The sequence below is a fragment of the Anolis carolinensis genome, chromosome 5, assembly GCF_035594765.1.
Source record: "Anolis carolinensis isolate JA03-04 chromosome 5, rAnoCar3.1.pri, whole genome shotgun sequence".
NCBI lineage: Eukaryota > Metazoa > Chordata > Lepidosauria > Squamata > Dactyloidae > Anolis > Anolis carolinensis.
In genome coordinates, this window is record NC_085845.1 from 14,092,620 (window position 1) to 14,108,132 (window position 15,513).

The 15,513-nt window shown below is 38.6% G+C and overlaps 1 protein-coding gene across 2 annotated transcripts in view; it reads left to right on the top strand.

Annotated features, from left to right (window-relative positions):
* Window positions 1–206: 206 nt before the first annotated feature.
* The window catches only part of bmp2k (BMP2 inducible kinase), a 47,427-nt gene continuing 32,120 nt past the window's right edge, over window positions 207–15,513 (top strand). Inside the window, exons 1-3 of one of the 2 annotated variants that reach the window (XM_062981371.1) lie at window positions 207–725; window positions 12,463–12,581; window positions 14,792–14,897. In XM_062981371.1, the coding sequence (XP_062837441.1) occupies window positions 533–725; window positions 12,463–12,581; window positions 14,792–14,897 (418 nt within the window). In that variant the 5' untranslated portion in view covers window positions 207–532. The remainder of the gene's footprint in view (window positions 726–12,462; window positions 12,582–14,791; window positions 14,898–15,513) is intronic. The other variant, XM_062981372.1, reaches the window with a different exon arrangement.

Consider the following 15,513-nt stretch of genomic DNA (forward strand, 5'->3'; position numbering starts at 1 on the left):
CCCCCTTTCGCGCTCGTGTCAGATGTAGCGCATGCGCAATGGGGTGGGCGGGGGGAAAAGATACGGAGGAAGGGTGCGCGCGCTCCCCCAACCTCGTTCTGGACCCGGAGAGGGGGCGTGGCTTGAAAGACGCGCGCGCTCTTCCTCCTCCTTTCTCTGGGCCCGCAGGAGTGGGCGGGGCTTGCGACGCCCCTTCCACGTGACCGTCGGAGGGGAGGGGGAAGAGGCGAGGGAGTGGCGCAAAGCGTCGGCGCATGCGCGCTGGGGCGGCTGCGGCTCGTTCGTAGCGGCGGCAGCTTTTCCTCACTCAAGTCAGGCGGAATGTGAAGCGAGGCTCTGTTGAGGCGAGGCGGTTGACCTGTCGGTCGTCGAAGGGCGGCTTTCCCCCTCACAGTGGGCCTCGGGCCCTCACTGCGTTGCGAGGCGTTCCTGAGGGAAGAAGCAGCTTAAGAAGGGGCGGCTCCTTGGGCGGTGAAGCAGCAGCAGCAGAAGCAACGGCTCCCTTCGGAGACTGAAGCACTTCTCGCCCGCCATGAAGAAGTTTTCCCGCATGCCCAAGTCTGAGGGGAGCGGAGGGAGTAATAGCAGCGGAGGCGGCGGCGGAGGAGGCGGAGGAGGGACGCTGGCGGCGGGCGGCGTGGTGGGAGCCGGGCCCGCGGTGGGCAGCAGCAGGGTCTTCGCCGTCGGGCGCTTCCAGGTCACCGTGGAAGAGCTGCTGGCGGAAGGTGAGGCCGAGGGGGAAGAAGAGCAGGGTCTCAAGCAGGCCTGGGCCAACTTCGGCCTTTCCTCCAGGTGTTTTGGACTCCAACTCCCACAATTCCTAACAGCCGGCAGGCTGTTAGGAATTGTGGGAGTTGGAGTCCAAAACACCTGGAGGAAAGGCCGAAGTTGGCCCAGGCCTGGACTATTAAGAAAACATATTGATTTGTTTTCCCCTGGCCCACAAGACCCACATTAAACTGAAAGTTCGCTTGTGGATCTGGGGAAGAGTCACAAAATTTGTGGATTGGATGACAACCTTAAGTGCTTGTCTCTACTATAGAATTAATGCAGTTTAACACCATTTTCAACTGCCAGGGTTCAGTGTTATGGAATCCTGAGAGTTGTAGTTTTACCAGGGACAGTAGAGTCTCTCTTATCCAACATAAAATGGGCCGGTAGAACGTTGGATAAGCGAAAATGTTGGATAATAAGGAGGGGTGGTGTCAAATTACATCATGATTTTACAAATTAAGTACCAAAACACCATGTTTTACAACAAACCGAAAGAAAAAGCAGTCCAATACATAGTAACGTTATGTAGTAATTACTGTACAGTAAAGTCTCGCTTATCCAACATAAACAGGCCAGCAGAATGGTAGATAAGCAAAAATCTTGGATAATAAGGAGGGATTCAGGAAAAGCCTATTAAACATCAAATTCCATTATGATTTTACAAATTAAGCTCCAATTAATCATGTTTTACAATGAGTCTGCCATTTGTTTGGAGCATGGCTGCATTTGTATTGTTGTTAGGTGTGTTGGCCCGCAGCGCGTTACTGCCTAGAGAAACAGCTGTGTATCCGGGTGGGAGGCAGACTGCATTGGATAATCCAGAACATTGGATAAGGAAAGGTTGGATAAGTGAGACTCTACTGTATTTATGAATTTAGTTACCAAAACATCGCAATGTATTGAAAACATTGACTACAAAAACATTGACTACTGAAGGCAGACTGTGTCGGATAATCCAGAATGTTGGATAAGGGAAGTTTGGATAAGCGAGACTCTACTGTATTTACGAATTTAGTACCAAAACATCACAATGTATTGAAAACATTGACTACAAAAGCATTGACTACTAAAAGGCATACTGCGTTGGATAATGCAGAACGTTGGATAAGTGAGACTCTACTGTACTTAATAATAATAATAATACACTTTATTTATATTCCACTCTTATCTCCCTGAAGGGACTCAGAGCGGATTACAGTACACATATAAGGCAAACATTCAATGCCATTCACACAACAGCGACATACAATACACAGACAAAGATAAAGGTCTTCACCTTTTTCTTCTCAGGCGTCTGGAGGCGCTGCTCAACTTTGGCCATGGGGAGGTACTCTTGTTCCATTTTCCATGCCGAGGAGCCTGTTGTCCATAGACATCTCCAATCATGTTTAGTCTGCATGGGGTGCCCTTTTTACCTTCCCGCTGAGGCGGTATCTATTGATCTACTTGCATTGCATGCTTTCAAACTGTTAGGCAGAAGCTAGGGCTAATAGTCGGGAGCTCACCCTGACTAGCGGCTTCGAACTGCCAACCCTCCCGATCAGCAGATTTCCTGTAACTAGTGGTTTAATCTGTTGAGCTATCCACAGTCCTGAGCATTGCCAGTTCTTCCTCAAACAATGTTATAGATACTGGGTTGCTGTGAATTTTCCAGACTTTAAGCTATGTTCCAGAAGTATTCTCTCCTGACATTTCACCCACATCTATGGCAGGCATCTTCCAAGGTTGTGAGGTACATTGGAAACTAGGCAAGGGAGGTTTATATATCTGTGGAAGGTCCATGGTGCGAGAAAGCACTCTTGTCTGTTGGAAGCAAGTGTGAATGTTGCAATTAATCACCTTGATTAACATTGAAAAGCCTTGCAGCTTCAAGATCTGGTTGATTCTTGCCTGGAGGAATATTTTGTTGGGAGGTGTTAGCTGGCCCTGATGGTTTCATGTCTAGAATTCCCCTATTTTCAGAGTGTTGTTCTTTATTTACTGTCCTGATTTAATGTTTTTTAATACTGGTATCCAGATTTTGTTCATTTTCATGGTTTCCCCCTTTCTATTGAAATTGTCCACATGCTTCAGGAGTCTACCATATACCAGGCAGTTGTGGACAAATTTACATAGGGCACCAAATGCAGCATTGCCTAGACACGAATCAAGGAACATGAAAAGCACTGCAAACTAATTCAACCAGAGGTCAGCCATAGCAGAGCACTTGATGAACCAACCTAGACATGACATATTATTTGTGAACACAGAAATGCTGGACCACTCTAACAACCACCATGTCAGACTACACAGAGAAACCATTGAAATCCACAAGCATGTGGACAATTTCAACAGAAAGGAGGAAACTATGAAAATGATCAAAATCTGGCTACCAAAGTATATAGCACTATACTTTGAGGAACTGCCGTCGGACACTGATGTCATTAAGACTTGGTTTCACCAGCTTTAAGTCACATGGTAGGATTGACCATAACTATGTCAGTCTTCTTTAATCTGAAAGGCAAACCTAGGTGTCAGTATAGCTCTCTTAAGTTTCTTAATGTAAGAACAGGACCATGCAGTGACCTCATTCTGTATATAAAATATAGAGTGTAAATCTGTTGTCACTGAGCATTGCCGGCCTCGGATCAGTCTTCCCCAGCCTGTTTCCCTCTAGATGCATTTTATGCAGTGCCATACTAGTGGGCTGAGAACCCTGACAAGAATAGTAAACCGTAGTCCTAAACATGTGGAAGTCAAATGGTTGGGGAGGGCCTTGTTAAAGCCACTCTTTCCTTCTAGTTGTTGGTGGAAGATCACAAACTCACAAGTTAAATAAACCACACCCACCTCCAGTGGCTTTCATAAGCTATTTAAAATTGTTCTTTCTGGACTTGTGTGAACTTATAGACGATAATGTTAGCAGTTTGCTGTTAGTCAAACTCATGTTAAATCACATTATTGTTACGTTGTGTGGGCATACTTCAGCCCTCCTGGCTGTTAGGAATTGTTGGAGTTTAGGTCCAAAACACCTGGAGGACCCAAGCTTTGCCCATGCCTGTTATATAGGTTACTTTTAGAGCTGGGATTTTACAAAGTGGTATGTAAAAGAAGGTGCATATGAGATAATAAAGTAGGCATATCAGATAGGTGTACAAAAGGCAACAAAAATAACCATGAATCATGTAAGTGGTCTGAGAAAACACTGCAGTGAAGAATAAGATTTCACAGCCTCCTAAAAGCTTATAACATAGGTGAGCTCGAAGGGAGTTCTGTAATTGAGAAATCATCACCAAGAAGGCTTTGTCCCTTGTATTTGCTTCCCTAATTAACTTTATTTGAGCAGGAACAGTGAATGTGATACTAGTGAATGGTTTAGATGGACAGATGGTGGCAAGAGCACTGTGCCCAACTTTTTATGGCTCCATGATCCACACGTGACATATGCTGGAAGGCAGGGTCTGCTCACGGTGCACTTTCTTTATTTGATTCATATCCAGTCTTTCTCCCAAAATGAGACTCAAGTCTGTACATTATAGCATCAGCTAAAATGAAATCCTTTTAAAGTTTTATTATTTTTATATGTTTTGGAAGTTAATTTTTTCCAGGGTTTGAAGTCTTGTGATACATCTTACTAAAAAGTAAAATGTAATGTTATAGGTGGCTTACAATCTACTTTGCACATTTGAAATTTATTTTCATTACTAGTTTCTGATAATAGGGTAAGACTGAATTAGGCAAATAACTGAATTAAATAATGTTTAATGTGGTCACCCATTTGAAATATGGAGGAAATGAAGAGCATTCAGGAAATACTCTATAATTTTCAAATACTTAAAGCTGTTACACTTTTTCTGTACTGCTGTAAATGTGAAGTAAATATTGACAGTGTTGACCATATCAGTATCTTCCATATGCATTGTAAATAGTTAACTGGAAGTGAATGTGGCTAATTTGTATTTTAACCATAGTAAGTTTACTTGTGGTCATGAACCAGCCAAAAGCATTTGTTTGGTGAATAGAAAACAATTTAAGCATATCAAATTAAGATCACTGGAACATAGAGGTCTTTCACGTTGGCTGGATCATCGTTTATAAAAGATAAGATAAATTCAACTCGCATTTCCAAAGTATATTGGAAACACAGAGAACCTTGACAGAACTTGAAAATAAGGTATTTGTTTCAGGGTTGAATGAGATGCAAAGTACTTCTGGGTAATATTCTGTCTTGCATAGTTGATAATATTTGAATCAGTATTGCAAAAATGAAACTATGGATAAAGAAAATTACTTTTTTATATATATGGAGAGTCTTTCCTCCGTAAAAGACTTTGGTATTTGTTCACATGGTTGATTTGTCCCAAATCTTGATGTAAATTATTAGTGGGGAAATTCTGTTTAATAATTTTTATACAGTTGGGTACTACTCTTAATAATTAAAGAATTATGTTTCACTAGAAGAGAAGTACACTATGACTTGTTTTTCTAAATTTTCCACTTACCAAATCATGCATTTATATCAAAATTCCTCCTCATGTTTCTTGTTCCGGCCTTCCTCTTTCTTTACACATATAAAGATGATATAAAAATGTGTTACCTGAATGGTTTTATTATATTTGGATTATCTTCATCACCAGAGACTCCGTAATAGTGAAGACATTGAGAACAGTCTTTCCAGTAGATCTTGAGGATGTCTGTAGTAATTTGCATTCTGCCTTATCTCCCCCTCAACCCAAACAAGCTGGAGATCTTAAAACAGGTCATGAATTCTTTCTCAGCTTGATAGGGAAGAAAAGAAGCTAAGCACCATTGCTGCTGTGATTGCATATGGGGAGAAGAAAATCAAGGTTTTTTTAGCAATTCCTGCAAAAGGGAATGATCAGAAAGAGAGCCAGCATGGTGATTTGTCCATCACAAACTGAAATCCTGTTTTGAATATTAGCTAGTGTAAACCCTGCCATAGGCAACTAGATAAAACTTCTCATGCTCAGGTAATGAAGCAGTAATTTAATTTTTTTATGTAATACATTGTGCAACATTATATTTGATTGAATAAAAAAACATGAGCAGAGGGAGCTCACTTCTTAGTGCTATGGCACAAACTTTTTTGCAACAACATAAATTGATGTTGCACTGTGCTTGCAAGTACATAGCCATACATGGGCTGCATGCTTTTTCCCTTTTAAAAAGCTAGCCCTAATGTTTGGGACACACTGAGTTTGCCATTGGAAACTGTGGGTGTGAGCATTTCAAATCTTCAGACTACCACGTTCAAAATAAGCCTAATTACAGTATATAACTGCATGCATCTTAGCTATGTGATCCTTTTTGTGTCCAAGTTTGCAATCTAAGCTATGAATAAAGAAACAGAATGATTGTGCAAACTGTAGTGAGGAGTATAAGACAGATAGGTAAAGGTTTCCCCTGACGTTAAGTCCAGTTGTATCCGACTCTGGGGGTTGGTGCTCATCTCCATTTCTAAGCCGAAGAGCCGGCGTTGTCCATAGACACCTCCAAGGTCATGTGGCCGGCATGACTGCATAGAACGCCGTTACGTTAAGACAGATAGGAGGGGTCATTTTCCTTTTAGACTGTCACCCTTTCCTTCACAAATCTGTCTGCCACTGATTAGGTTTTTTATGGTTATTTTCATTTTTGATACTATTTGTGTATATTTCTAAGCTACATTCAAAGGGTTTGCTTTCTGAAAAAATGAGATATAACGACAATAAATAAATGAGGGACTTCTCTTAACTTCCACTAACTTTTCTTTTGTTTATAGGATGGCACATTTGGATCTAAACCATTATATTACACACACACACCTCTTTTGGTTTGCAGAGTAAGATATTAAAACAAATTTGTGTGGGTAAAGATTTCAGTTATTGTTTGTCTGATGTTGTCAGACTATGCAATTGGTCCCAGAATAGGAATACAGGCAGTCAGTCCCCAGGTTACAAACATCAGACTTTCAATGACTCCTAGTTACAAATGAGGTGAGAGAACAGGAAGTGAGAGAAATCTACCCATAGGAAGGAAAATTCATCCCTGAAAGAGTTATCATGGGGAAGAAGATGTATCAATTGAAGCTTTATTACTAGTCCGTGTTTCCACAAAAATCCAAAATGTTCAAAATCCAATTGTCACGGGTACAGATAGTGAGGTGAAATCTTCTGAACAAAGTCACAGTCAGCAAAACAAACTTTACAGAGGTGTTAACCCATCCCTATGCTATCCAAAATTAAGATTTTTTTTTGCTGGAGTTACACTTAAACATTTACCTGTTCCAATTTACATTCAAGTTCAACTTAAGAATAAACCTACAGACCCAATCTTGTTTGTAACTCAGGGACTGCCTGTAGTGTTTTGGGCATTGAAACATGAAAGAGATACTGGAAAGTAGAAAGAAGTTCAGATAAGTATTAGACACAAAAATGGAAACCTGATTTGTGAGTTGTGTGCTTTCAAGTTTACTAAAGCTTATGAGGACCCTCTCCTAGAACTTACTTAGCAAAGTTTGTTCAGAAGAGATTAGCTATTACCTTCCTCATCAACTAAATTCTTCCAGAGGATTCTCTTTACTTAATAGGTTTTCAAAATCTGGTCTGCCAGAGTTCTAGTCTAATGCTCAGATTCTTATACCATACTGGATTGAAGAGTATGTTTAGCAAAACATAGTCTGGGGTGTGAGTGCGTTTATGTTCATGGTTTATGTTTCTACAGATTCTAGACCTCACCTTCATCTTATTTTTTTGATTTGAAGAAGGACTCGGTGGTTTGTGCTGTTCATATAGCCATTGTGCCAGCAACCCTAAAGCAGTAATGATGCCTGAGAAATTAGTGTGTGAGTTGAGCTTCACATTGATTTTAACAAACCAGTCAATTTACTGCATACAAGCTTCTGGTTCAACAATAGGTAGCTGAAACAACATTTGAATTACAGTGTGCATTCCCTTGTTGCATGTATTTAGATAGTTAATATGTTGCCTGGTAATGAAATTATCTGCGCCGTATACAGTAAAGGGGAAGTTGCTTATAATAGGAGTTCTTCTTTTGGGGCTTATGGATCTCTTGAAAATATGATGAACATTTTGGACTTCTTCCCTTGGAAATTGGACATAGACACATACACATTTTGCATACAGTTTACTTTATTACCTTGGAACTAATTTCCTGTACATAAGTGTTATATGCAAACATTTTTTACAAAGAATTATGGACTACATTTTATTCTGTTCCTGTTCTAATTGATCTGTGTTAGTTAGGACTAATTGTTGGATTCAGTGAGATGTTTGGCATGAATAAGTACATATTGCAAAGTAGTGTCATATAATTTGACATAAAAATGAATCTTTTCACAAGTAATTCTCAAAGTAATAGAAAGGAAATCAGGGGGAAAATTAAGAAATAAAAAATAAAAATAGTGTAATAAAAACACACATCTGATACAGTTATTTTTTATTGTTAGAAAACACTGACTGTATTTGGATATCATAGTAAACCACGGCTTTCCATGCTGGAAGTGAGCCTTGAACTTGTGAACTCTTCCTTTGGCCAGATTGGAAAAGTTTTTTTTAATTAATCACAGGTTATCATGAAGTCTGAATCTTAAACTTTATCCATTGTTTCAATTAAGCCAGCTTCACAACCCATGGCTTGAAGCTGGCTTCTAGAGTTAGGTTTGGAATGAAATAGCCAACTGTGGCTAATTGGATGTTGAAGTGAGGACAAGTACTTGCAGCTGTGCTGGAGGAGAGAGCATGCAGGCCCAAGGTTAGATGCATTCTCATCAATGTGAACTATTGACTATTGTGATGATTGCACCCATTGCAAACATATTCTAAAATTGAATGTAATACATGATTCTTGATGCTACTACTGTATTTCATGTTCTACTCTGAAGTTAAAGAGTAGAATGCCTTTTTAGTGATCTGTTGTCATCTTGACTGCCTTTAATAAATCTGCTAACATTTTACTTTTCAAGAAGCAAATGGATGTGGTAATTAAACTATAAATTAACTGGGTTCAAAAATAGGTGCTGTTCTATTATCCAAGTGGAGGCCAAAAGGAACACTAGACACAGAAGGATAGTCCATTTTACAGGAAGGGGAGTTGAAAGAATAAAACCATTTCACCTATTTTTGCTGGTTACCCCTCCCCCCCTTCCCCATTCTCATAAACCACTACAGCGACATGGGTGGGGGAAAAAATAGGAAAACAGGGAAATAGATTTACTTCTCCCACTCCCCACTGTAAAATTGACTATCTTTCTCCGTCTAGTACCCCCTTTTGGCCTCTGCCTGCATAATGGTACTCAGAGATATATTAATGGCATGTAATGGAATATATATATTTGTTAAGTGTTGTCAAGTTGACTTAAACGTTCAGTGAACCTATGAATGAAAGATCTCAACGTTACCCTAAACGATGAAAACCTCGTGATAGGTTAACTGTCGGGTCACCATAAGCAGAAATGACTTGAAGGCATACAGTAATAACAACAAGCTCCTTTGTCCATTATTTTAAAAATTGAAACAATATTCTTAAATGCTCAGGAATCTATTATACCAATATATGACATATCAGACTGGATATGACTATGATCGCTATTCATGGAGAGTGTTTTGCTGTGGGAAATTCATTGTGGGAAATTTCCTGTATACCCTTCAAGGGTTAAAGTGCTATGTTTGTCGCCATTTTTTCATATTAACCAAAAAACCCCCCAATACACTGAAGTTTCCCAAATTGCTGTATTTAATGTGATGTATAGGATTATAATGGATTTAAAATTGGGAAATATTGCCACCTAATGGCAAAAAGAGAAATTACTTGGTACTCCACTTAGTGGTTTTTGTTGTATGGAATTACACTGATTTCTCAGTAAGAGCCTTTGTGATATTCTGGGCTGACTGACGCTTCTCAAGGATGGACCAATGTAAAGTACTTTGTAGTGATCCAGATCCAGTAAGTTGTGATTTGAGCACTGGACTATTATTTGGAGACCAGGGGTCAAATCCCTTCTCAGCCATGGTCACCTACTGTTTGATCTTGATCACATTACACACACTCAGCTTCAGAGGGAGGCAAAGTCAACCCCCCCCCCCCTTTGAATAAATATCTTTTGGGCTTCCTTGAGACATTTAGGACCAAGAGACCATTTTTTTTTCCTATACATTGAAAGTGTTCCAACATTTGACGGGGGTTGTGTGGGGGGACATTTTGGTGCAGAAATCCTTTTGGGAAGAAGTGGTGGTGGCCTGTACCCTCCTTTTCCTCTGCATTGGGTACTGGGTCACAGTGCAACCCATAATACATCTTTGATTTAAGTCCCTGGTTTCCAGTGTTGGCACAATTTGATTTTTAAAGGGGAAAATTCGAGAATGCGTTATTAACCGTAATTTCTTTTGCATTTCTTACGATTTTAGGGGCTTCATGTACCATATATAAATATATATTATGATATACACATTTTAAGAATTAAAATCAGAATGTACACAGTGGCCAGCTGGTGACAATGGAGAGAGGGAAAGACCGCTCATAGAGAGGAGTGGTGAGAGCATAGAGTTAACTAGAGAGTGCATGAGCACAGAAAAGTGAATCAACTTTCATTCCAAACACCCCACTCCTTTCAGTGTTCTTCACATTACAAGCTATACAAAATTGGTAAAAATGCCACGTTCTGTATATGAACTTAGCAAGAAATCTGTGAAAAAAATCCAAAGCACGATTATTACTTTTATAGGTAAGTCAATATTTTTGTATGAAAAAATAAAGATTATCAGCCTCAAGAAAATTAATGTCAGGTGACAGGATATTCTCACATATTTTCACCAAATACACACAATTGATATTTATGTTACCCTGAATTTGTTCTTTTATTTTCCTCTTTCGTGGATGCCATGTTTTTGGAAGCTTGTTTAAACGTTTTAGACTTCTTCCACTAAAACGAGGAGTTCACTTTTTGAATAATAAGTATTATTTGTTGCTTTGATTTATGTTATGCTAGGTATATGTAGACTCCTACCTAAAACAATTGTACCACTCTTTTGTTTTGATTAAACCTCACCTGTGTCTTGTGTCCGGTTCTGGGATTCAGAGTATAAAAATACAGTTTAAAAAGTTTAAAACTCACTTAAAGAGGTAAAGCTTTTTAAAAATATAAAAGTACAGCACATCCCTTAAAACCTCTTTCTGCTACAACAAATCTTACTTTCACTGGTGGCTTTTCAAGACATCTTAGGTCTATATGTGAGGTATGTTTTAGCTTTTGAATTTTTATTCTGTCAGGAAACTAGACTATATGATTTTTAGGATCCATGCCATCTTTACAGTTTTGTGATCTGGCCAAAACATTAGTTCAGTTGTTAGCATGAGTGTGCATATAATACTTTACTTTTTGAATAAGTAGTTGATATCGTGCATGACAGCCATTATTAAGGATTTCATATTGATAGTAGTACATTGAAAGAATTTGGTAATTGCCTACAATCCAAAGAGGTACTATTAGTACTAAAATTGATAATGCTGATATTTCAAATCATAGCATAATAGAATAATAGAGTTGGAAGAGACCATATGGGGCCATATAGTCCATTCCCTGCCATGCAGGAAAAACTCAATCAAAGTACCCCTGAGAATGACCACCCAGCCCCTGTTTAGAAGTTTCTAAGGAAGGAGCTTCCACCACACTCTTGAGGTAGAGAGTTCCATTGCTGAATAGCTCTTACAGTCAGGAAGTTCTTCCTAATACTCAGGCAGAATCTCCTTTCCTGCAATTTGAATCCATTGCTCAATAGTTCATGTTCAGATCTATACGTTAGATTGACAATTTGAAACTTGCAATGTTTGGATGTGAGGAAGCAGGAGTTTCAGGCTGGATTTGGATTTGCTTTTTCAAAATTGTGCTAACTGCTGATATTAATGTTTCTATACCATTCTAAAGGATTTCTGAAAATTCTTGTGCATTATGTTCACCAGTATCACAGCTTTGTCATTTCATATATTTATGTTCATATTTCTTTCAGACTGTGATAGTTATCAGGCTGCATGGGGATTAGTTTCATTTACTACTGGCTCTCCTCTCCCTTAAATTGTCTGAAGTACTCTGTGGAAAGGGATTGTGTCTCTTTAATTTCTGTTGGGCTTTTGCAGAAGTTGATTAAGTATCAAATATTGTTTGTTGTGTACTGAATGCCCCTTGTCCTTAATCACCTAAGAGTGATGTTGGAATTGGGAATGTTATATGTTTTCCCCAAGCCCATTCCCTTCATTCAGATATTGAGTGCTATCTGAAGAGAAGGGGGCAAATATTAACCCCTTATCCTGTAGTTCTATATATGCTCTCACTTCAATAGGAAACTTAAGGATAATTGAAACAGTGTTTTAAACTCACGAAACCTGAATTGCTTAAATCAGGGATGGGGAAAACTCCTCAAGACCCCAAATCAACTTTTTCTCCTTTTGCCCCAAATGGACTAAAATATTCACCATCTAATATGGCAATGGTGTTCACCACCTTGTGGGGAAAAGTTACTATGCAATTAATCGTAAGCAAAGCTGGAAATGATGCCACATTAATTCTATGTCATGATGTAACCTGCTATGGTTGTGCGGTCTCTGTGCATAAAAGCTGGCCTACAGGGCAGCTGCTCACACTTGGCCTAAATTTTAAAAAGATGGACTAATTTATTAAGTATGATGTTATTTCAGGTGGCTTTTCCACAGTGCTGCTTGTGCGCACACATGGTGGAGTTCGGTGTGCATTGAAACGAATGTATGTTAATAATGTGCCTGACCTCAATGTCTGCAAAAGAGAAATAACAATAATGGTAAGTGAACTGTTCTATTTCTGCAATGATATTTGTATTCAAAGCATATGCCAACTTTTTATTTTAAAATTGCTGTGAAGTATTTGTGGGAGATTCAATGTTTTAGAACATCAGCAAGTGCATTGGAAGATTATGTTGGAAGTATTTTGGGGCAGCTGTGCAGTTCTCTCTTCTAGTTAAAAATATATTTCAAACCTGTTTTCTAATGCTGTTAGTGTTGTCTAAAGGTGTATAACAAGTCTCTAAGTGGGGATAGTGTTATTACTAGAGTGGTTGTCATAAATATTTAAAGGTGACACAAAATACACAAATTACTCTAAATAGTAATTTCACTGGGATGTCTTCAGCCTTTTCTGATTTTGGATCTGTCTGTAAAATGATTTTTAAAGTGTGGCAAAATATTAGATTTTTAAAAATATTTATGTTTTTCATTCAGTTCTCCTCTCCCTTCTTTTTTTCCTTCAACACATATCTGAAATTCAAGCATATTGAAGAAAATATTCCATCTGCTTGGAAACTTGAGACTGTAGTTCTTTTGCTGAGGTAGCAGTTGCTCAAAAACTATAAATTCTCTTGGGTGGGATGGAGTGAGCCATTGTCAGTAGAATTGGTATATTTTTTATACTGAATCATTTTTTGTTTAGTCTTCACTCCACTATTGAACTCTTTTAATCTCTGTTGAAAACAAATAATTTCAGAAGTGGTTTGAAAAATTAATTAAAGAGATACTAAGCTATTAATTTAGTTGGGTTTGTCAGCTGAAGAGTCGCACATGTCAGTCAGGATAAATGATTCACATTTAATTTTAAACTCATGAGAATTAGTTAAGTAAAAACATACTTTCATCTTTATTGAACATTTAATCTTTTGAGAAAATATAATTTAACAATTCATCATAGGTCTAATAACATTATGTAACAAAATTTGAAAAAAAAATCTATTCCTGGTTTGAAAGTGTTATTCGTGTTTTAATTGTGCGGTACTTATTTTGAAAGTAGTTATTCTTCAGAAAACGTCTTTTTGTGGCTGCCACATACTATGTTAAATTGGTTGAGACCCTGTGAGATATTCATTGAAAAACTATAGCAAAATGTGCTGAAAGAAGTTCCACAAAAACAACGTTTTTGCCGTTTAACAAACCTTTTCCATGTTTTTATGATAGAACCTATTAGGAAACTATATTTATAACCCAGGAACAAAAATCATGTTACATACTGGTAGTGTAATCTTAGTAGTCTAAATGGAGAGAACTCTCATCTCTTAAGTGCAGGACTCAATAATAATAACAACAACAATATTGACAACAACTTTGTTTTTGTATTCCACCTCCATCTCTGCAAAGGGACTCGTGGCACCTCACATGGTGAATCCCCACAACGTAGTTAAAATATGACACATTAAAATTCATAAACAACATCATAAAACAATACAAATCAAATACAACATGACACAGTATAAAAACAGTAATCAACAGCAACCAGTGAACCTGGAATAGTAAACAGCTTCTGGGCTCGCGTGAGTGGTCTAGTGCATCTCAATTGTAAGGGCACGATTGATGGATAAAGTGCAGGACATGCAAAGTAGAGCATTATAACTCTGGGTAGGAAACAATAGTAAAGTGCAAGGACATGATTTTAAGTCATAGCTCATAGCTGGGGCCAAGGTTTCCTTCAGGACCATCTAATCAAAAACACAGTGGAACATCCATGTATTTAGCTCTTTGCGAAAGATGGACAAGGTGGGTGCCAGCCTGATCTCCCTGTGGAGAGAGTTCCAGAGCTGGGGGCCACCATTGAGAAGGCCCCCTCTCTCGTTCCCACCAATCCTGCTTGTGACGGGAGTGGAAGTGAGAGGAGAGCCTCCCCAGATGATCTTAGAGAAATTGAAAGAGTGATCCTCTTTCTGATGTACCTACAATGTCATTGATGTTTATACATTTTAATGATTTTACCTCATTGCTAATAATTATCTACTGACCCACATATTTGAGCATATATTTTACTTTAAAGGCTTAAACTTTTAAATGTACATCCTTTAGGCTACATAACATTAATTTTGTTTGATATCGTGAAGGAAGCAAATCAAGATTTCCTGTGCAAACTTAAGTAAACTCTATTTCATTTGACCCTATTTCTGTTTTTTTCAAAACCTTTTTTTTAATGCAAGTTTTCTTTATTCCTTTACAACTTAAAATATTTTTCTTTTTTCAGAAAGAGCTGTCTGGGCACAAGAATATTGTAGGATATTTGGACTGTGCTGTCAATTCTGTGAATGATAATGTGTGGGAGGTGCTCATATTAATGGAATACTGTCGTGGTAAGTAAATCTCTTTTCATTTGAAATATTTGTTTAACAATATGTTATATAAAGACCCACAGAAAAATGCCACAACTTACTGTTCAGGGAGAAAAAGCCTTTTTGATACGGGTTTTCCTTGACTGGTTTTCTTTGTTTATTGAAAAGTCTATATACATTTTCAATGTGAGGAGATTAATGCATTTGTTTAAAACAAGTAAAGGTTTCCCCTGATGTTAAGTCCAGTCATGTCTGACTCTGGGGGTTGGTGCTCATCTCCATTTCTAAGCCAAAGAGCCGGCGTTGTCCATAGACACCTCCAAGGTCATGTGGCTGGCATGACTGCATGGAGCGCCGTTACCTTCCCACTGGAGCGGTACATATTGATCTACTCACATTGGCATGTTTTCGAACTGCTAGGTTGGCAGGAGCTGGAGCTAACAGCAGCCGCTCACGCTGCTCCCGGGGTTTGAACCTGGGACCTTTCGGTCTCCAGCTCAGTGCTTTAACACACTTCACCATTGGGGCAAAAGAGATAATTAAATTTGTTAGGATTAAGGCACTTGTGTCTTTAATTGGTTATACAGAAGCAGTTGGAAGAACTTCTGTTAAAGACATTGAAAAGTTGGCTACCCAT